The sequence below is a fragment of the Bradysia coprophila genome (assembly GCF_014529535.1).
Source record: "Bradysia coprophila strain Holo2 chromosome X unlocalized genomic scaffold, BU_Bcop_v1 contig_98, whole genome shotgun sequence".
Taxonomy (NCBI): Eukaryota; Metazoa; Arthropoda; class Insecta; order Diptera; family Sciaridae; genus Bradysia; species Bradysia coprophila.
In genome coordinates, this window is record NW_023503371.1 from 104,376 (window position 1) to 127,689 (window position 23,314).

A 23,314-nucleotide genomic window follows, 5' to 3' on the forward strand; every position below is an offset into this window, starting at 1 on the left:
AATTTTCGATGATGATTCCACGTAAATGTCGTGTTGTTTAATTAATTTTATATTTTATACACAATCTCCGTTGAAAATAATGGAAGAAATGAAGTGTTTATATTGTACCGCTGATTTTATATTGGCGGGTGAAATTTTGTTTGTTAAAAAAAACCTTGTTGACCTTGAATTTTTCTAATTATTGTTTTTTTGACTACTAATAATACTCAAAATAATCCCATCAAAACATTTTTTATAAAATCCATAGGAAGGCAAATCACTTTTTTTGACGAAATGCCCCCCTACTAAATTCAGAAATTCAAGTTTTGAATAATAACGTATTTGAATAATGAAGGCTCAAGAAATTTTTTTAATAAATGACTTAGTAAATGATTTTGTTACACTATAAACCTATTTTTTGACATTCGTAAATATCAATCTTTCTCTTCTGTTCGAAAGTTAGCACTTAAGGAGCACACGTTATTCCACGAATTTTGTCATAAATGTAGCCGGCGAAAGAACTCAGCCTCGATGCTTGTGAGAAAAAGGCACTGATTAAGTAAATCCACGCAATCGATTCTTAACACATTTTCAAACAGTTTGCTCAAAAAAATGAATAAACAGCTTTTACTAAGAAAAATGTCTCACTTTTAGTTTTCATTCGCATACAAAATCATGAAATGAAAAAACTGAAGTCTGCAAACAAAGGATAACAAATTTGACGTACACATGTGTAGTACTAGTTGCGTTTTAACCGCTTTTGAGCGAGACAGTAATGACGTATTAGTAAAATTGACTATGTTGCTACCCTTAATTTTAATAAGCTTCTGTCAGACTGTTGGGTGTCTAAATAATATGTGACAAAAGCCCATCTGCCGGAAACTTAACTTTTTCTTTCAAAATATTTATTCTTAGAATTATAGAATAGGAGAAGAAGACTTAAGTCTTACAATTTCCTAACAAATAATTTACAGAAAAAAAACTTCCTTCTTGAACATTTGGAAATTACATTACCACACAACAGTATTAAAATACGAGAACTTTTAAAGTTCAATTTCACAATACTGATCAACTGAACATTAATGTTCAGCAAGACAGTACAGTGGAGACGTACGATGTTATAAGATAGCTTTCCCATAATGTCTTCTAAACACAAGTACTGAGTTGGGACATGGGTATGGGTAAGGTGGTGGACTGGAGTGTCGGAGGTCCGGAGTTCGAATTGTACGGACGGCAGTTTTTTTTTTTTTAAATAAGTTGACGTAAATAAACGTACTAAATAGTTTAAAGATGAAAATTTATGAACTCTGAATAATATTTTCTGTACAACTTTTATTTTTCGATGAGATAACCAATGTTCGCCCAACTGTACATTGATACAGCTGTACTGTAAATATTACTGCTACGTTAACATAATGTACTTGTCCCGAATTTGTACAGTACATTCGTACAACGACTACAGCTGATCTGGACAAAATTTTTATAGGTGAAGTATCCAAATTTTCCTCTTTTGTCATTTTTTCAATGTTTCACTGTGACACGAGACCGCACTTCTTGGCCTAAATGGAATAAATTGATGTGTGGAACCCCCGAGGGGCATCTCTGTAACATTTTCTCCTGTGATCATCCTTACAAGAAGGTTTCTATTACATTTATCCCGTACTTGCAACATGATACTTAATAGTCATTGTAGATGAACTATGTTGAAACTATGTAAATCAGATATGAAACACATAAATCTAACTAACGACTTCATTATTTGTAGTTGTAAATCTTAAACCCTGGGTGTTTAGCATTAAACGACTGTGATGTTATTCAATTTCAAATACTCTTTGTCAATATATATTTTCCGAATTTCGAAAAAAGAAAAACCGAAAAAAACATTTTACTTATTGAAAAAGAAAATATTCTTTGATCAAACCATACTCACTGTCAATATAACGAATCTCTGGTATATATCTTAAATAGTGGAAAACATTTAGATCGGTACGCAACGCACCAACCAAACCAAATTTAAAATATCAACAAATGTCTGAAAATAATTCTCACTGCTGAAAATGTTTTAACATTACGCAGTCGTGCAAATTAAAAAAAGAACGATCGCCCCAAAAGTACTTTTAAATAAATAAGAATTAAAAAAAAAAACTTCTGCAAATCGAAGTTTATTTTAATTTTTTCTTCTCTATATCTCTCTCTGCTTTTTTTTCTCTCTCTCGTTAAATATAATCTAAATATCAAATTTATGTACATTTTGTATATGTACTTAGAATATATATTATCATACAGTGGTTTCGGCTTCTTTAATTTTAATTATAGATTTTTCTTTTATATAATTGGCACATGCCGTGTTTTCCACATAAACATTATAATACTTAACTAGTAAGTTTTTGAGGTTGAAGAGACGTCAGAAGCGTCAGAATATGAACATTGAAATATTTTCTTCTTGTTGTTTTTTATGAAAAAGTTAGCAAAATAAAAAAAATTGAATGAATGAATGAATGGGTATTTTTAGCATTGTACAGTGCAATGCGGTTATAAACTTAATTTTCTAATTTAATTTTGCGTAATGTTTCGCAAGCATTTACTGCAAGTAATTATGCACAGTTTTCGCGCATTCAATATTGCAGTACGCTGAAACAGATGGTTAAAGACATTTTTTATTTTTTTTAAACCTTATTGACGGACTAATACACACATAAGAAATTATGTATATGAGTGGATCAACCTTACTGGCAATTTGAAAGAGGATATTCGAATACGTTGATTAGAACGGTAAAAAAATATGTCTGAGCTCATCTACCCAATGGTCCAATATTTTAGCCTTCTGGACCATTTAAGCCCACTTACTAACTGAATGTCCCTTTAAAATGAACGTACTTAAGATGCACGTTAATCTCCTGGAATGAAATCAGTTCAAATTCATTTTAAAACAAATTATCCAATGGATTGGATGGAATTTATTTAAACAAGAACAAATTAACGAGACCTCAGTTATTGATCGTCGGAGAATGTACTAAACTAATACCGTATTCCCAATTTATTGAAGAAAACCCGCAAAATTCAACTGAATTTCTCAACAGACGTGCAAAAATTAACAACAAATTTAAGAGCAAGCAAAATTCAACAAACGAAAACTAAATTCTAATGGAAACGTCTCTCATTAATTCGGATTAACGTTTAAAAGTTTATAACGTGACCATGAACCACAGATTGTGTAGAGAAAGGCCTTCGCTAACAGACATAAATAGGTTTCAATTTTACAAATTTTCTATTTTTCATTCAGACATTACCTTTTGTCTCTATTGTCAGAGTAAGGTTTTCGAATTTTTGAGACTTTCCATTTCACCCGGGTAAAATAAGGACATATTTAGACCCGGGTCGAAAAGAAAGCCACAAAAGTTCGAAGACACTAGTCTCACATCTTAAAAGACAATAGATTTGAGATAAAGTTTTTGTCACTATGCATACTTAGCAGAAGAATTTATTTTCAATAATTTTCTGCAATATCTGGAAATTTCTAGCAAATTTTAGAACAGTCCAGAATTTGTAGAAAATTCTAAAAACAAAATGTGTCCTGCTTAGCAGTTTAGTTAGAATAGCTATTCAAAATCTGCTTTTGGAGAGTGCAGATACACTTGCATGTTTATTTCCTTTCTTTAATTCCTGTCTTAAAATACTTTTTAACGTCAAGGATTAGTTTTTGGGAGTTAATGGAATTTTACGAATGATTTTCAAAGACCTGACCCACCCCCACATTCATTTCAGCCTCTTGTCTGGTAGTAAAATTTCAAGTTATTCTTCTGTCAATTTGTTCACCTACGTTTGAAACGTGGATGGTTGATTCGGCGGAAAACATAGCCTCTTGACTAATTGGAAGGTTTAACGAAGACATCATTCAGTAAAATCATTTTTCTTGCATAATAATGCGAACAGAAATTCAAGATGAAATTGAATCCTTTAACGAAATAGACATGAAAAAGACGAAGAAGATAATTTTTCATATTTATTTGTACTGCCTCACTGCATTGTCGGGTAGTGTACAACTTTAAGTGTAAGTTTAGTAATGCTATACCCGCCACATGTCATAATATGTCAAAACAGACAACACAAACTGCATCACCGCGGTCTTACACTGCAGTCATTACCATAATAAACTGGTAACCTTCATTAATAATTAAACAAAAAAGTTGGGAAAATGTGTGCACCTTAAACATGGTGGTAAATAATTCCAGTATTGTACACACCAGAATGTTCAAAGTAAATCAGCGTTTTTGAACATAAACTGGAAAGACACTAAACAAAAATGTTTTTAATAAAAAGAATTACAACACGTGTGGGGCAGATGTGTCAAATAATGTGAGAGTTATATTACCCTCTGTTGTCTTCTATATTCCTTAAATTTCAGTTAAAAATTTTCGAAACAGTTCCTCTCCGTTATATACTCGGTCGTTTTTCTGACATTTGTTGTTCTTTTTTTTCGCCTCAAAAACTTTCGTATTTAATTATAAAATCGACAAAAATTGAACTACATTCAAGTCCTTTTCCATAAAATAGAGGAAATCAAATTTAACGACGCAAAATTAGTGCATCTAGTCAGTTTTCCCCGGTGCAACAGGGGTCCTGTCCTCTCACATGTTATTTCAGCAAAATGCTGGCATAACTATCGATAAAAGCAACATCCGCTCATTAAAAACTAAAATTCAATATTTTTTTACTCGAAAAATAAAAACTCAAAAAGAAAACAAATTCTGTTTTTGCAAGAAAATAAATATCTCGGAACAGAATTACGTACATTTTATTCGTCGCATCGTCATTTATGTGTTATGTTATGCGGGTGCGCTCGTTTCGAACATCACTGGCTGTATTTATTATTAATGTTCTATGAAAACATATTGCATTTGATGGAAATTCATGCGAATTGTGATTTCGTTTTCGGTTCAGTTCAAATCAATTAGGACATGAAATCGCACAGACTGTGTCGAATAGAAAGATCGGGTCTAAGTTTCATTTATGTTTTCCGAGTTACTTTCGGTAAGTCAATACTTTTGAAGGAAATAAAGAGTCACTTTTAAAGACTAACTCTCTGATTAATTAGAGTGAACTTATGCAAAATGGTTTTTTTTTTCTACATCATTCGACCACAACATTTGTTTTAATTTATTTGAGAATTCACCAAGTGTAACTCCACAGATTTCCGGTAAAATCTTAACGACGCATGCCTAAATAAATATTGAACAAAAAATCCTTGAGTCCTTCGTTTCACTAGTAGGTAGATTTGCTAAATTTGTATTTTTTTTGTATAAAAAACAATATTTCTCGGACTATAATAACATCGAGCATCTGGAGGTTTCCTTTCTAAAGATTCTCTCTTCATGACGTCGTTAACTCAAATGTTTTACACAAGATGTGCCATTTTTAAATGTTGAAATAAATCGACTAAAGTAGCACTGGACTTACCTAAATTTATTCTGATAACATCATGTTCGCTGATCGGCAATTTTCTGCCGGTCACCGAATTTAGTAGAATGAAGAACATCACCGACGAAAGTTTATCCAAAGTTTTTCGCTCAAAGAGCAACATTTTCACCGTTTCAAATAAATTTTACACAATTCACCAAAGAGTTCGTTGAAGCATAATCTGAAAAAACAAAATTTAACACAAATTAGTACAACTGCAACTGTTTTGTGTTAGGCCATAACATAAAATACGTTACGTTAACATAATTATTATCACACTAAACCGATAAAAAAAATCTGGAGCATGTTTTTTAATCGTTTATGGGTAATTCCTCTGAGACACGATCAAAACATCGATTTAGAATATTAGAATATTATGTGGAAAAAAATGTGTTTCTATTTATCTATTTATCCATTTTATGTGTGTTTATGTCTCGAAAAAGGGGTAGTCAACGTACCGTTCAGTTTTCGTTATTTTTTTTTTACAACAAAGACCTGGCATATCAGATGCACATTTTCTGTACAGCCAGTCGTAATAGTCCCCGAAGAAAACATCCACATGTTGATTTTTTTTCCTTCTTCTACAAACTTAATTTTTTTGTTCGTTTATTTTCTCAAAAACAAGAGAAAAAAAGAACTTCACTGTTAATTAAATTTGTTAGAAATATTCATAGCCGACGGGGCGTTTATAATGAATAAAACACGAACATGTGTCCTCTCGTCTCAATATGGGATGGGATGCATGCGATGATGAGTAGAAAAACATTGCTGCCTATGGGTTGTTAAGAGAAAAATACATTGGAAATGTGATTCCAAATTTTTTTGCTTAACAGGCAAAATAAAGTACAACTTTCCTATACGCATTTGGTTTTTAATAGACGATTATTGGAAATCCCTTTTTTTATTGTTAGTTTTGAGAATAGTGACTTTTTCGCTTGAAGAACACAGAAAATCTGGCTTCAATTTGACATACACAGTTGACGTTCCTCATTTAAATGGTCCTTTCGTTACATTCGAATTTTATATTTTTGGGTTATAGAAACAGCAAAAAAAATCTCAATATATATACCATTAGTGAACACGAAAAATTATAGAGTCAACAATGACCGATTGTTCCAATTCTTTTTAGGGAAAAATATTTGCAGAAAATGGAAACGTAATTTCTTTAAATGGAAACAGAACTTTCGTTTTGCTTTGAATTTGTTAGAAACGTTTAGTTATGTAGACGAGATTTGATTGAAGAGATAATGTTGTTTCGCCGAAAACCGACAATTTTAGGCACCCGCGGGACATGAGTCATTGCCTCATTGTCACGAGCCTTAAAACTCATTTCTTGGGGGCTTACTGTGTACAATACTTACATCCTTATTTTGAACTTTGTATTTTGCCTTGTGCGGTTGCATCGCTCGCTTTCGGCTCGAGCTCAACATAATAAGTTCCAAACAAGGACGGAATCTACTATTACAAACGCCGAATGTATTATCTCCAAATCCGTTAATCCTGTTGAACAATCTATGTTCCAGTGTTCATACATATGTAAAATCTAGGACTTCTTCAGTTTTGAAACAATTTTCTTTGTTTATAGTACAACACCAGACCGAATTCTTTGCTTATTTTTGTTGTCGTTTTCTAAAATGCTATTTGCACGATTCGTCTGTGAGATCTATCCGCATTCAAGCAAATAAATTTTCCAGATATCAATAAGAAGTTAAGGAGATTAATAAGAAGTTAAGGAGATTTACATGGATAGATAGTACATCATCATCGTGAAGCTCATAATACTTTAAGAAACCGAGCTTTAGGATTGATTTTAATTGTACAAACTCGAAATGTACACCTGTCTCAGGCAACAGACCCCAAGAACAGATCGGGTGAATTATTTGGATAGCTTACAATAAAATGCAACTACTTTTCACCTGTCAGTTTCAAATAAAATGGTAACAGAAACACGAAGATGCATGTTACCTACTGAGAATTTTTTTTTTTTCATTTAATGTTCTATTCTTAACTTTCACCGTTCTTAAATATGATGATGTCATTGCCGGCTTTATAGCACAAAATAAGAAGATTTCTTCGATTATAAAACACCATACAATTTTACAAATTTTCACACCTTCCATTCCCATTCAATTTTGAAAACATGACATTAATTCCTGTCCCTTTTCATCAACCAATTGGACGATGTAAAATGACTGTTCCGTTAATTTATAGAAACGTTTGGAATCATCAAATTGTCGGTATATTTTTTTTCTCTCTATTTCTTGAAAAAAATAATTATTTTTTCTCTATAAATCATAATTGATATGACAATGAAGTGGTTTTCGTATATCCCAAGTGGAAAACATCGTAATATATTAATCAAAAGCCACACGTAAATACTTGATTTTGTTTTGTGTTGTGCGGTACCACGTTTCCATATCGATTTGAGCAAAACTTTTGAAAAAAAAAATCTTTTCGAATATATAAATAGAAGTTTGAAATAAATAATTTTTTTTCTTGTTCTGAGCTTTAATTGAATGTGATTTGTTGTACAGTATGTTACATATGGAGTAACCTAAATATCATCGTAAAAATTAATAATCGACTTTGGCTTTGGCCTTAATAAACCAACCATATTGTATTATATCAATCTATATTTTGGCTAGGCAAAATGTTGGCAGACATTCAACAGAAGAAATAGCCGAAACAAAACAAAAACACAACAAATTTGTAATGCTGATAAAACACCAGCAGCTAAAATATTTATTTTTTCATTTATTTATTGCAATCGAAAAATCAAAACGTTTTCCTATCAATGCTATATGAGTGTCGAAAGCTTCAGCGACAATCTATTTTTTTATTGGTGGCACGATCTAAATGCACAAGAAAAAATAAATAAAATTCAAGAGCATTTGATTGCATTGAAAACAGAAATAGCACGTGCCAAATTTTAATTAGAAAATTATTCAAGAAAATGTCTGAATTGGTTGGTCGTTGATAAATGTTTGAATTAGCCGAATACAATTGGAAGGAAAACGTTTTGCATTCTCCAGCCCTTATAGCGTTTTCAACAGGATCACATTTTTGCTGAATGGAAGTAATTCCTTATTTAGAGACTATTTTTAGGTATTATATAGGCAGGTGCTTCGAGAAAAGCCAACCTGTACATCTTCACAAAAAAAGGAAAATTATGACATCGAATAGTTTGTAGTCACAACCGAAGAAGTTACATTAACTAATATCAACGCTCTTCAAGCAAAAGTGCTTCTAATGACAGCTGTCAAATAGAGTACTATTTTGTATGAAAATTTGGTACGCAGTGCCAAAATCTGTTTGATACACTGTTCAGTTTCAGTACTCTATTAAGAGTACCACTCATGCATGAAGTGAGTTGCTGCTAATATTCGTATTTGGTGGCACTGTAGTGCTTGTAGTTAGAAAATTATACGCAAGTAGCAAAGTAGAATTATGAATGATGTCGTCAGGCAAAATTATGATTTTCGCAATGATATCACAAATTTCCATATTTTTTGGGTGATCAACGTCAAAATGAAATCAGATATAGCGAGACTATAGACAACATCATGACACCAAGGTGTACTAAAGTTCAAGCCATTCCGACTACCTCTCAATTGTTATCAAACTTGCAATTCTTTTGAAACATTTTAGAAAGATTTTTACGAAAAAGTTGTAAAAATTTTCATATTTGGTGACATGTGAAAGCTTATTGCTTCTATGATCGTATTTGGCTATAAATGACCATAACAGTGTGAAATTTGAGATTACTTGACGAAATCCTATTTGCAAATTTTTGGAAACATGTACAGAGTGACCCTAATATGGCAAATTTGGTATCATTAGAAAGATAATCAAAAAGTCTTCAATGCTAGTATCTTTTGTTGTCTCGGTGCTGTATCTAGTCTGAACAAGAATAGATGCTTCAAGGTGTAGAGTACCCTGAGATAGTTCTTAAACATAATTTAAAGAGACACTTATAATGCACGACAACTTTATTTGAATTCGTTCAAGCTTTCCACGTAGAACATTATCTTTTATGAAATATTGATAATTACTTTGCGTATTAGAAGGTAAAGGAAACCTTCTTATTAACACTGACTGCGCTCGTCGTCTCACATGTTCTCAGTTTAAATGATGGTGGTCTTATGCTTAAAGTATTAATTTGTAAGAAAATTAATGAAAATTAATATTTAATTTAGAAAAAAGGTGTGTGCTCTGAATGCTTGTACATTCATCTATCTATACCGTCTGCGTCGGTTCAAAAATAGAATATTCAAATTATTAATCCGTAAAATTTCCAAGGATTAAATACTTATGTTTGAATGCGCTTTGAAGCAACATCAAAAAATTGTGTTTTTATTTTGAGCGAGTTAATCAAAATGTTTTTAAAACACTTCGAATATATTTTCGAACGGAAAAATTCTCGAGATTTCTGTTTTTTTTTCCTTCCTTCTTCATTTGTTTATTTCATCGATGTTAAGCAATGGTATTTAATACCCCTGTCATAGGTAACAACATGTTTTGGGTGTATAGTGAAAAATATCTTCATTATGTGGCGACTTAATTATATTTCGTGTTTTGTTATTTGTTTATGAAACTATCAAGGAGTTATTTATAAAAATAAAATACAGTGAGCAACACTCTAAAACCAGCCACCGTTTTGAATTTTTAAATTTTCAATTGGATTTGAAGTTCCCAGTCCCAGTATAAAATTATTGCGCTTTGACGTTTCACACAATGGGAAATGTCAAAATTATCGAACCACTAAAATTTCTTAGATTGGTTGGTTTTAGAATGTTAGTCACTGTAAGAAAAATTTCTACATTTTTACGAAGACGACTGCGTATCATAGATAAATAAATTACAGAGCACGGATTAGTAGTTGACTGGCGGATAAGAAGTTTGCATTTCAATAAAGTATAATGGCAATGGGAGAGAACGGAGACACAATTTTTGTTTTCGGTTTCCTTTGGAATATCTCAACCTCTAGACGCAAATATTTTCTCCGAAAAATATTTTTCATGAAAATCTTAATTTGCATTATGAATCAACCGAAAAGTTTTGAAATAACAGCCCACTCAGTGTCGCAATTAGCGAATTGCAACGTGAATAAAATATATATTTTCCGAATGTTGGAAAAATCTATTAAAGTGTAGAAATTAGGTGCCTGAAATAAACTTTTAACGGCACACATCGCTTCATTCGGGTATAAAACGTCTTAATTCAAAACTTGTGGATCAGTTTCTGAGATCTCCACCGTATCGATTACACTCCATATCACTCAATAACAAACTATATAACAGAGTCATAACATCATGCAAGTTTAGTTCTTCTAATTTCTTCTTCTTTTTTTAAGTTATTTTAGCTTCATTCGTACAATAATTTAAATTGTGTATATCTGTACAACATTGCCACTCTTACACAACGGCATAAATGCGGCATTCATCAAATGATTTTTCAAAGTAAACATAAACACTCTGTTACCATACAATCGTTGAAAATATAAATGAAATCATTTTATGGAATAGATGGGAATGTGTACGTCGAAAATTTTCTTACCACCAGCTACTTGTGCATTTATATGATGCGAATTTTGAGTGATTGAGAGAGAAACATATGACAAAAAACAAAGAAATTCATACTAAAGAGCATTAATTACTTTGCATTGCACAGCCATTTAGCACAAATTGATTATAGATTCAAATTGCACATTTAATTGATCTTACATTTTCGTCCTAAATATAAACTGAAAATGTTCAATAACGAACCGAGAAACAAAAATGCTAAATGTTGATTCAACCACATCTGATGACGCTTTCCTCGTCTTTCGTTCCATGCGCATTGAAAGATCTCTCAGTTTATACTTTATTTAGGATCATGTCTTTTTCTTGAAATTTATTTCGCATACAATTGCTGATATATTGTGCATTAAAGTGCCAGTGCCATGTTAAAATAAAACATGTTGGTTGATATTGTGTTTCAATTAAAGTCGAGGTATTATACACACAATATAAATTGGAAATACATTAACATTGCCGTCAATAACTTAAAAAATGTCTTTGTAGCAACTTTTATTATCAGATCAATTTTTGTAAATGATTAATCATTTTCAATTTAGCATTAAAAAGCGAATCTGAAGGTAACATGGCTCAGATGCAGGGATTATTTTACTGACATTTTCGATTATTGAACATTCTTTCTCCAAATATTTTTTGAACTTTCAAAGCAATTTGTTTTTTAATAAATTTGAAACAATCGCAGGATTTTGTATCTCGATTAAATTGGAAGACATTTACCGACATTTTTTTAAATAAAACAGGCCCTGCTTCAGTTTGTTGTTATATAATCACTCTATAACTTTAGTTCTCATTATATTGCGTTAATTAGTTTATTGTCCTGTCTCTTACACATTCGATAAAAATCAAAACTATGCCCAGCGCTAGGAAATAGTTATTGTCTGTTTTCATGTTACTAGATGCGCATGTGGGAATCTATGCTATGGGAATTTTTGGAAAAGGAAACATTGACCCGGACTAGTGTGGTTTGCTTTGAACGTTGTATATTGAATTTTTTTTGCTTGAATGATCGGCTGGTTAAGTGGTTTAGAATAAATAATTTTCAACTTTTGATGAGATTCGTATCACTTAGCGAACTCAGTTTTTTTTTTAAGTTGGTTTTTAAGGTTATAGAAACAGTTATAGTCATCTACTTCCGACAAAGACGAAAAGAATAAGCGATGAGTTCTGGCTAGTCATCATTTATATAGCGAAGAATATTGTATACTAGTGGATCATGGGCGCGCGTTAACGGAGCGTTTGTGACAGGATACTTAAAAAAATTTACTGTCAGGAAAATTTGGAAATTTCACCTTAGATAAAAAAAATGTATTTTATGCATAGGGACGTGCTTAACCTAAAATGATATCATTTTTTGGAAGCATGCAAGGGATTTGCGTCACATTACTGTTATAAGAGTTTTGACTGGTGTTTTGACTGGTTTTGTTGTAAGTACTATGAGACACTTTATGCAAAGGAAGTAGCAATGAAACGGTTTTGTCGCGATACGCTTACCAGTACTAGAGTAAATTTCTAATGAAAACGACGACGAAAAACTCAGGATAAATTAAAAATATGTTGAAGCGTTCGTTAACGTCAGTGATTAGGCTAAAGAATTGATATTTTCCACAGAATATTCACGCCGTAAGTGAGCTTAAAATTTGAATTTCAAGAGAACGAGTCGATGAAATAGTGAACCGAAAAATACATTTCAACGTTTCCTTGTATGAAAATGACGCTGTGTTAGAAAGAACTACGTGAGAAAGATTTTTAATTTCGACCGCACTTACGGCGTCAATTGAAATATCAACACCAAAGTTTCTTAAAGGTAGAGAAAAGTGAACTTTTCATGAAATCAACGCACCTCAAGCAAAAGTGCTATTAATGACAGCTGCCAAATAGAGTACTATTTTGTATGAAATTTCATCCTCACTCTTTTTACAGTGTGTTGATGAAATTCGATATTTTCTAATTTGGGAGTTGTAGTGGTTTGTAGTTGATTCCACAAGAAGCTCGTATAACAAATGAAAATCTAGATTTTTATTTTCTAAATTTTGACTAGGCACGCGAACGCAACAAGAATTAAATAACATAAAAAAATCTAGATGTTCATTTGTTAAACATATTTTATGGTGAATCATTTTTAAATCACAGCAACTCCGAAAACATGTCGAACTTCACTTTTCTCTGTACACCAATTCTTTTAAATTACAAGCATTAGTTAATCGACACTTTTTAAAGCGTAGACAATACTCCCCAAAGTGAGTACGTACAAAAATGTTTCCAAAATATTGCCTGCAGGTAATATGCAAAATCACGTTATCGGTGGCTCTGTGGCATGGATAGTCTGTTTTCTTTTTTGTCAATGTACTTTATGGATGGCCCCTAACACAAAAGCTATTCATTTCCAAAATTGTATCAAACAATTGTCTCAACCGAAATAAATTTTTATCAATTTAAAAGTCAAAATTTTTTAAGAATTTTACTCCCCTTCCTACGCGTTTTTTTTCCAACATCTTAGTTAACCGATTGCCGAAAATATATCAATTTTGAAATGGATTAATACGGGCAATTATTTCCTGTGATCATACTTATCGGTAACTTTATATATGCTACTAATCCGGCGAATTGATGATGCACTTAAGTTTTCGAACTTCGAACAAGAACACACGAAAAACAAACACGAAAGAAAATAAATTTCACAAAATTTTTTGGAGGAACGAAACTTTTAACAACACACCGGTCCCGATGACATTACATTTATCAACTTCCACTTTTATGTGAAATAAAATGCACTACGTGGTGCCATTCAACAAAAAATTCTAATGTGATAAATGGCACATTAAATTAAGCATTAATACATCGTGAAATCTTCAATTAATCACAAACTGAATCTGGTGTCTTACCTTAAAAATACAAAATGTCTTAATGGTTAAAAACGTTAAAAATAGACGGATTTTTTTTAATATTAAATAAATGTTTACATCATGAATGTTTATAATGTTTGTTTAAATCCATTTTCCAATGAATGTTCGGTGAATCGAATGTTTTTTCTCAAAATAATTTACACTTTTTTCTCGTACATATATTTGATTTGGCTTTCGGTAGAAACGTGTTTATGTTTTTTCTACTGAAAACAGTATTGAAAAATCTTAGTCAATTTCAATAAATACATAATGCGATTGTATAAAATGCGTTGTTCTAATTAATGCATTTGCTGGCAGTGTAGAACAACACTTCCATTTATTTAATGGATCACTTTTTATTTTGTATTCGGACAATCATTGATCATACACAACTCTTGCTGATTGCTAGCAGACTTAGCTACTACACATACAGATTGATATTGTAATAGGGTGTGAACAATGTTTTTCGCTACATTTTATTGCCGAGAAATGATGTTGATTATTGCATTTAGTAATGTCTTTATTCTTCAAGTTGATTCGCTCATCCAATTCGGATGCATTATTGAGAAGAGAAGAGAAAAATATTTATGCTGGTTGATGAATTGTCAGACAAACATTATATTATAGGAAAATCATTCCGATTTGTGATTGTTATTGCGTTATTCATTCAATCAACTAGCGTTATTGTAATGAAATTACAGCAGATTTTTGACAAATAGTATGCCCGCACTTATTTAATTCAACTTGTTGAAAATAGGCTGACGATGATTCGTTTCAATAAACAATAATGAATCAGGGAACTGTAGGTTTTACATGGAACGTTCGAGTACTACAACACTATAGTGCACACAAGTACAGTACAAGGATGAAAAATTGTCCACTTGTTTGACTTGAGTGCATCGACGGTCTGTCAATTCAGTATAAGATTTGTGCATCAAAAGCAAAATAATATGTTCTCACATGAATTTAGTGTAACAAATGAAGATATAGATTCAGCGCTTTAGCATTTCTTTGCTAAGTCGCTGGCACGTATCTAGCAAAAAACCGGAAAATAAAAATCTAGATTTTCATCTGTTAAACGAAATTGATGTGGAAGCAATTACAAGCCACAACTACTTCCAAAACAGAAAATATGTCAGCTTCTCCATTAGTGGATTTCCTTTTGATAAATCGTTTTCTTTACCTAGATTCTTTAGTCCTATCACTTGTGCTACTACTGGGAAGTTCTGCCAACCTTTTCCATATACTTCGATATGCCATATATGTCACATACAATATCTGCAACTGACGCAATTTATAGATGTACACTCTAAACGTGAGTGTCTATCTTAATCTTTAACAAATAGTGGGAACGATATGATTTTTTGATAAGAAGTGCTAACACTCATCATGCTACTAATAAAGATTAAGATTATGTAGAGGTCAACCAGTTTTAGTCGGGCTCTTTAGCTAACCAATTCAGACTACTAAAAAAATGACGAGAGTTGCAACTGGTTTTAATCTTTTTCAGAAGACTTGTCGATACTTGTCAAATCTATTACTTCTTTTGATTTGAGTATTTTAAACGTATTGCCAGCAAATCTTTTACTTAATTGGTTTAAATGACGAATTTTAGTCCACCAACACACGAATAAAATGTATGGATAATGGTTTTGAAAATTTATGAAGAGATCCCTTCTTCCACCTGATGAGTGTATGTGTTCTTTGTGAATGAACCCTTCAAGAGTAGCTTCGATTTTTTAAAGGGTTAATGGAACATTAGAAAATTGTAAATAGGAAAGAAATATATTGAAGAGCCGATTTAAATTTGTTCGTCACACCTAAGTGCAAATTTTATGATTTAAACATTCAGATTTATTCAGGTTGTAATTGTTATCCAATATGAATGAATATTACTTCCTTGTATCAATCGACATCGGCAATAAATTAAATCCGTAAAATTAAACAAAAGTAGCCAAAGACATATATTCTATTTTGAAAGAAAATTATCCTTCGGCATTGATTAAATCCCTTTTTCCTCCGTGCCGAGGATGAATTGTAACTGAATTGTCCCACAAGTTCACCGAATTATCTACCCTTACCTCGATACTAGATGAGAAGTGTTTTGCATGCGATTCCAAACTCAAATTTGATTCTTAAAAATGTTTCTCGGAATTGCATGCCAGACTTCGGTTAATAAGAAACACGAATAATTAATCCCTTAATCTCTTTTAATCCCATCATTAATTTAAAGTTTTACTAATTAAAATTCTATTGGAACAAACCTTCAAAGACGTTGAATGGAGCTGAAATCGTTTTGTGAGATTTTATTGATATAAAATCAATTTAATGTTGTTTCCGAATCGGTCTAATTTGGTTTTGCAAAAAAAAATAGTTTTAGTTTCTCACTTTGATTCCAGTTTTAAATAATTCACAATTCATTCCCACAAAATTTTGGGTAATTATACATTTTTAGGCACAAAACTTGACCAATTTTTGTTGTTTCTTTTTTTAAGATTTTTGTTTTTATTCAAATTGAAAAGACAAAAAAACTAATTTAAAAAACGATTCACTTCTTTTATTAGCACTTCAAATTCCTTTCATAATCACTGATAATCCCATCATTAATTGGTTTAAGTTTCAAAAGAAAATTATTACGAGTTTTATTTCTCAATTAAAATTAAAAAAAAAAAAAATTTCTCATAAACAATTTTCGAATATGAAAATGTATCTCTATATCGCACATTAAATGTCGTATACATAAAATAATTTGAATTTCAATATTTTTCAAAATGAAAAAAAAATCCAACCGTTTCACGCGTGTATATAATGTGTTGTTTCCGAGTCAATAGTCGGTAGCTCACTGAAAGCATAATCATCTTTTAACGTTACGATAGTTTGGGATTAACTTATGTTTAATTTTTACTTTCTTAACGTAAGTCACGAAAATTCGTGTATAAAGCAACACACTACGAACGTAAACGACGATGAGAGAAATAGGAAAATTTCGTATACACAAACGGTCGTCCAATATGTTGGTGTGTTTGAAATGAAGAATTGTGCGAAGAGGTAATTGAGATTGTTTTTATTGAAGTGAAGTTATTTTATGTATTTTGTAAGGACTAAACAACGAGATTCGGAGAAGGTTATAGATCCGTAAAACGGATAATTAAAAAAAATTCAATATTCGAAATAGAGACTGTTATGCGCTATAGGAATTATAATCATTTGCATTCAATGCGTTGTCTGTATATATTACACGTGAAGTATAAAATGTGTTGATTTGATGCAATCATATTCGGAGACGGTTTTCTGCTCAAATAGGACTGCAGTGAACGAAGTATGCTGGGTTGTATTTATTGAAGTTTGAAAGAATATTTTGATTGCAGCGATTGTTTGATATGAATACAGTTTATACGATTTCTGTTCTTTTTTATAAAGAATATTTTTAGCAGTAGGAAATCGCAGGATAACTGAAAAATTTAAGCCACAAACACACTAGCAATTTTGCGAAAACGCAGCATAATTGTCGATTTCCGCAACTCAAAATGGCTAGTGTATTTTTAGTTCTTTGGTCGAAATCTACATTCTGTTCTAGTACATTAGATTAGAGAAAGATATATCATCATCAGATCTCTAAGATGTGATCGCTTCACACACAATTAAAAATTAGAGATCCGCTGCGGTCTACTTTCGCAGCAGTTTCGATCCCCTGTGGAGAAAATAGAAATTTTCATGCCTTTTGCTTAAATTTTAGAATTTTTCTCGTAATTTAGACCCTCGATGTGAAAATTTCTATTTTACCATCTCACTTCGTTCGGGCCACAGCTCACGAAACTATGTAAACTGCCAGTTTGTTTTCAAAAACGTTAAAACAAATTAAAGTTTTCTTGGAGAAAAAGGGTTAATTACTCCACACACACATGAAAAACTCTGTGTTTATCTCAGGGAAAACTTCGCATTGTTGAAATTTCCTATTTTCTCCACTCTGCAAGCAAGTTACTATTCCATGCTAACTACGACATTGTTGAAACATGTAATCGTAGCTTACTTAAGTTCTAATCGAGTTGATACGATCACGTTAGCACTTGTTAATAACTAAATTTTGTGTTCATTCGGTTTGAATCTGTCGTTGAATAAAGTCTCATTTTTGTAAAACTGCTTGTATTCCTCACCATAAATTGGAACTTCTAACAGACATTTCCTGGTTTCTACATTTTAACATGTTCTAATAGAGTTAGTGTAAGTTATGAAACAATGTTTCGTCTATTTAGATGGCATAATGACTTGTAATAATTGACGTAACTACCTAAAATTTACTAATTGATTTAAATATTGATCGATCAATCGAAAAAAAATTACTGATAAACCCGTTGCTTTCGTACACTTCCAAAATAATCTCCGATCGACGACGTATAGGAAAGAAGAGACAAGCCATTTGCAAGCTATCAAGAATTACTTTCTTCTTTCTTTTATTTATTTTTTTCTACACTTTCCATCAGTGCTGAAAGAAAATTGTTACATTTTACAATCATTTACAATCAACCTGCGTCTATCACAATTCAATCCATCATCTTCGACTCACTTGCTTGACATTATTTTCACGACAACATCCCGTATATTCATCGTATAGATACGTATATATAAGTTAGTAAAAGTACTTCCATGTGTAACTTGTCATGCGACACCGATTTTCAACAAGGAAAATAGAAAATCTTCTAATAATTTTTGTCTTATTTTCACCCACAACTTCCGGCCGGCTACCGTCGCATTTTATAACATCTTTAAATTTTAATAAATGTACTGTAAACATTGATACATCTGGAAAGGTGATCCGAATAACATTTTCTATAATTAGATAAACGGATAAACATGTGCAGAACATTTTCATAATTTTTTTTTTCTTAGGTTTCAGCATAATATTTAGTTGGAATTTATGTTTTAGAGATATATATCACTCTGGTTATGATACGCTTAAAGTTTATTATGGAGTTTATTACGAATGAAAAATCACCTGTTTTGTGATAAATAGGCAATATTGTAAATCAAAGTGGAAATAATCTTTATGAATTGAAAAAAAAATGATGCGTTCCGTGTTGAATCAATGTATGAATGATAACAGATTGGAAGAATGCGAACTGTTTCTTTTTCACAAAACGGTTGTTCGTTTTTTAAGTCATCAGCTTCTTCGTGGCCTTTGGCTTTTGAAATAATGCCGATTCAAATGAGAGAAAAACATAAAAATGTTAATTTCTTTACCCAAAAATTTAATTCCATCGCAAAGGAAAACAGAAAGATCGACTCTTGATTTAGAATTAAACGAAAAACAAGCATCTTCACTTAATGGACTGTTTTTTCGAAACCATCAAGTGCACTTAAGTGGTTACTTATGCTGCGTACAACATAACATTTTTCTTAAGTGACCTTAAAATATATTTATTCTTATTCCACTATATACACGATGGACCCTATTATGAACAATGAAAATATAATTTAATTCAATTCATCAGTGAGGCTCGTTTAGGTATAGTCTAAATTGTTAAGATGTTGCGCTGTTACATCCAATAACAAGGTAAAATCTTTATGTACAACTTAAAGTAGAACAGATTAAATAATTGAAGCTAATACAATTTTATGATATGATTGAAAATTCAAGATTTATTGTTTTTTATAAGTGCACTTGTTATTATGTAGATAAGGAGACAGAATATGTTTTCGTTACACTGGTGTATTGTAAATCATACATATGTTTTGAACAAAGCCAACCTCAATTTCGTGTGGTTGTTTATTATTTTAATGTATCACTCACTCAGATATTTCGAATTCTTCAGGACAATGTGGTTATTGTGACCCCATGTTAGTACAGAGGTCGTCAAGCAAGTATAGACAGTAGAGATGAGCGATTCAATGTTTGTATATAGTTACACCCGACCCACTTCGCTGGTACTACATATACTCAACACAGTTTGGGAGACTACATACACTTGACTTCGTTCGGTGAGACTATATACTCAACCCCAAAATAACAAATTCTACGAAATCTGAAACTCTGGCATACCAATTAAGATGGGTCGAGTTTTACACTTTATTTTATTTTAATATGCCTGACGCCCGGTTGCATTCGGGATGGTCCAAAAAATATTTTATGGAAGAAACTTTTGCCTCAAGAACGATTTTTAATTTTCGGGATAGTAGAGTTATTTTGTACTTCACACGCTTGTATAAGGAGTGTAAATAAATCGAATTACAAAAAAAGAGTCAGGTTGATTTCTCTGGCATGTGTGAGTTGTAACCATTATTGGAGTTAATAGATGAAAAATGTGACTTTACCTGCCTAGAAAAATAATTTCCCACCTATCCCTTCTAGTGCATTTTTGTTTATCTCGGTATATACGTTCTTGGCAGATAAAAAAGTGTATGTGCCTCTTGCCAAAATTGTTTTTTTGACGTGTAGTCATTACAGTTATCGCCTTCGGCTCGACCAGTAATGCCCACACGTCTCGATGACAACTTTGGCAAGAGGCGCATAATCTTATATTAAAATGGCACTAGCATGTTGGAGATCGAGGACTCCATTCGGACCATGACTTTACGACAAAATTGTTTGGCTTTCTTTGCGAATAAAATATCATAACCTGTTACTGACGGCAAGCATATGACCAGTATTATTATCGGGTCTATTGCTATCAAGGTATTTTTAATAGCTTAAAATTTCAAATCTTGTACTTCAATCTTTGTATCATGCATTTTACTATATAAAGGACCATACACCACATTACCCAGAGCTTGTCATTATTTTTGTCGTAGTTGTCGATAACAGATGAATAGCCGTATATTGTAGGATTAACGTATAAAGTCGGGGTCACAGTCATGACCTATAAAGCCATGTGTATACTTAAATATATGTGAAATTGCTCCTTGGGTGATTGCTTCTTTCACCCAAATTTCTTTCAGCGAGTTCAAATTATGGTATTTGTGAATATGGATGCCAGGCCCAGGATCTTCAATACCATAAAAAAATCATAATTGATAACATATAAAAACCGTACGTAACAAGTTAACATGCAAATACTGTCACGAAATAGTTATTTGTTCTCTGATAGCACAAAATTGAAATTATAGTGAGGGCCACATGTCACACTAGAAAATGAAATTTCTTACTTTTTTCCTAGATCAACACAACGTTTTTCACAACCAAGGCTATTCACTAACCATTTTTTTCCCACTCAAAACGTGATAAGAAAATGAGGTTTTGTTGAAACTTTGTTTGATGATAGTATGGACTTTTTCTCCCCTCTTGTTTTGACAGGGTAGAAAATAGAAATTTTCTCTCTCGAACATTTGTTTGTGTTTGAAAGAATGATGTAACGAATTAATGTTTTTGTTTCGTGGAGAAAAAAAAAGTTACAACAAATAACTATGCATAACTGACAATCATAATAGGACAGACTATTGAGCCATGGATGTCGACCAAAAAAAGTAGCTTTTTGCTCAATGCTTTTAATGACCGGAATACTTTATGAAAACCTACAACAGTTATTTGTTAACCAAGGGGAGAAAATAGGAGAGTTCACCAAGAGACTTCGCTCAACGTGGAATTTCAATTTCTCAACGTGGAAAAAACAACGTTTTTTATGCTTGTGTTTTGCGAAAATCCGAATTTTTTAAGAAAATCAATAAATAGCGTGTTTTGGTATTCGGCTGTTTTAGGTGAGAAATGATCATTTTCTCACCCAATATGGCTACCATTTTAGGAGATAAAATTGTTATTTTCTCACCTAAAATGGCACCTTTCAGAATAACAACGAAACGACATTTTCACAACGCTTCGTAGTGAACAAAATAAGGATTTCGCATCGCTAGCATGAAAAATAATTATATAATCGGAATCATTCACCATGAAACAATTGGCAAGGGAATGTATTTAAATTAACGGCAAGTGAATGGGACAAAGCATTAATATTTAATTTCAATACATATAATAGCTCCGGCCTATCGCGACATCTTGCAATGAGTGCATGTTAATGCAACAAATATTTGATTAATATCATTCTATTTTATAATAGAAATAATTGACTAGACCTCCTAGATATAGTTTTAATATACCCACCACTGAGCAACAGTTATGAAGAATGGGTGATTTTTTTGTTGTTAAATTTCATTTACTTTTTCAAAGCCGGTTATGCCATAAAGCCACAAAAAACACAAGACCCTTGCTAATAAATTGGTGTTCAGGGTGTTATCCATTAACGTCATTTTGAAATATACTTCGTGTTTTATCGATCTGTGCGATAAAATTCAACTAACTTCTCATTTGACAAAATGAAGTTGAGCTCGACTATTTGTGTAGTGATAGTATTTCTTTACCTGAAGCTGCCTGTCAATCGTTCGATAAGATTACCTGAGCAATGGAACTGTGAAGACAAAACAACGTTGTCGTGGCTATGGAATCTAAGAAACAACGACCGCTGTGCCACCATTATCATTCAATCAATATTTGTTCCGAAATGTGTTTTCCAACAAATGATTAACTCGAAGTTCGTACTGAAAACGTATGACTTAGACACGCTCAAGTCGCGGAACATTCTTGCCGATCCACCCATGAATTGTGACAATTTTTTCCTTTTTGTACGGAATTTCGACGACATTATCGAGCTACTTAAACCGACTCACACCAGACGATTCATACCGTTTTCTCAACTATTTATTCTGATCGCCGAAACCAGGAGCATTACATTTGATGCGACGATGCTGAATTACATCTACGAAAGTGGAATTTTCGTATTTTTGATTGAAAATACATATTTGTCGTCCAATACGTTTCGTTATCTAAGTCTTCAGAATGTTCTGACTGGAGAAACGTTAAACATAACCAACTCTAACCGAAATGATGCCATTCGCTACTTTGGATCTTATAAAAAGCACAAGTTCTTCGACGTGGCGTACAAGGAGAAAGTCTTTCGCGTCAGTCTATTCAAATGTGCTCCGTACATAATTTACTTACCAGATGGCACCTTTGATGGTATTCAATATCGTATGCTTCAAGAAATAGCAAAAACTTGGAAGATTGAACACAGGAAATGTGATTTCTCAAGCACCGTAAGTCTGCCATGGAAAGAAGTGCTGAACAATGTCAATGATGACCACAGCGACTTAGCAATGTGCTCCATATGGATGGATCAACCACGCCCCAAATATGATACGAGCACTTATTTTGACTTACAATGTGGAACATTCTTAGTACCAACACCAAAGGCACTTAATCCTGCTGCGTATCTGTACTTGTCACTTAATTCAAACGATTGGTGTGGTTTCGGAGTGAGTTTGATTACTATGACAATATGCTTCACAATGTTCACGAAAGTAGGCCGAAGGCTGAATGATTCATGGAAAGACTACGTGTACAATGACTTAACTCGATCATTGATTGACGCGCTCAAT

General features: G+C 32.3%; 1 protein-coding gene across 5 annotated transcripts in view; it reads right to left on the reverse strand.

The window, feature by feature from the left end:
* LOC119070554 (fibroblast growth factor receptor homolog 1) overlaps positions 1-16,746 on the reverse strand; it is a 40,445-nt gene extending 23,699 nt beyond the window's left edge. For 4 of the 5 annotated variants that reach the window (XM_037174957.1, XM_037174959.1, XM_037174958.1 and 1 more), the window contains exons 1-2: positions 16,159-16,745; positions 5,437-5,617 (exon numbers count right to left, since the gene is read on the reverse strand). In XM_037174957.1, the coding sequence (XP_037030852.1) occupies positions 5,437-5,560 (124 nt within the window). In that variant the 5' untranslated portion in view covers positions 5,561-5,617; positions 16,159-16,745. Of the gene's footprint in view, positions 1-5,436; positions 5,618-16,158 lie in introns of all 5 variants that reach the window. The other variant, XM_037174955.1, reaches the window with a different exon arrangement.
* Positions 16,747-23,314: the final 6,568 nt, after the last annotated feature.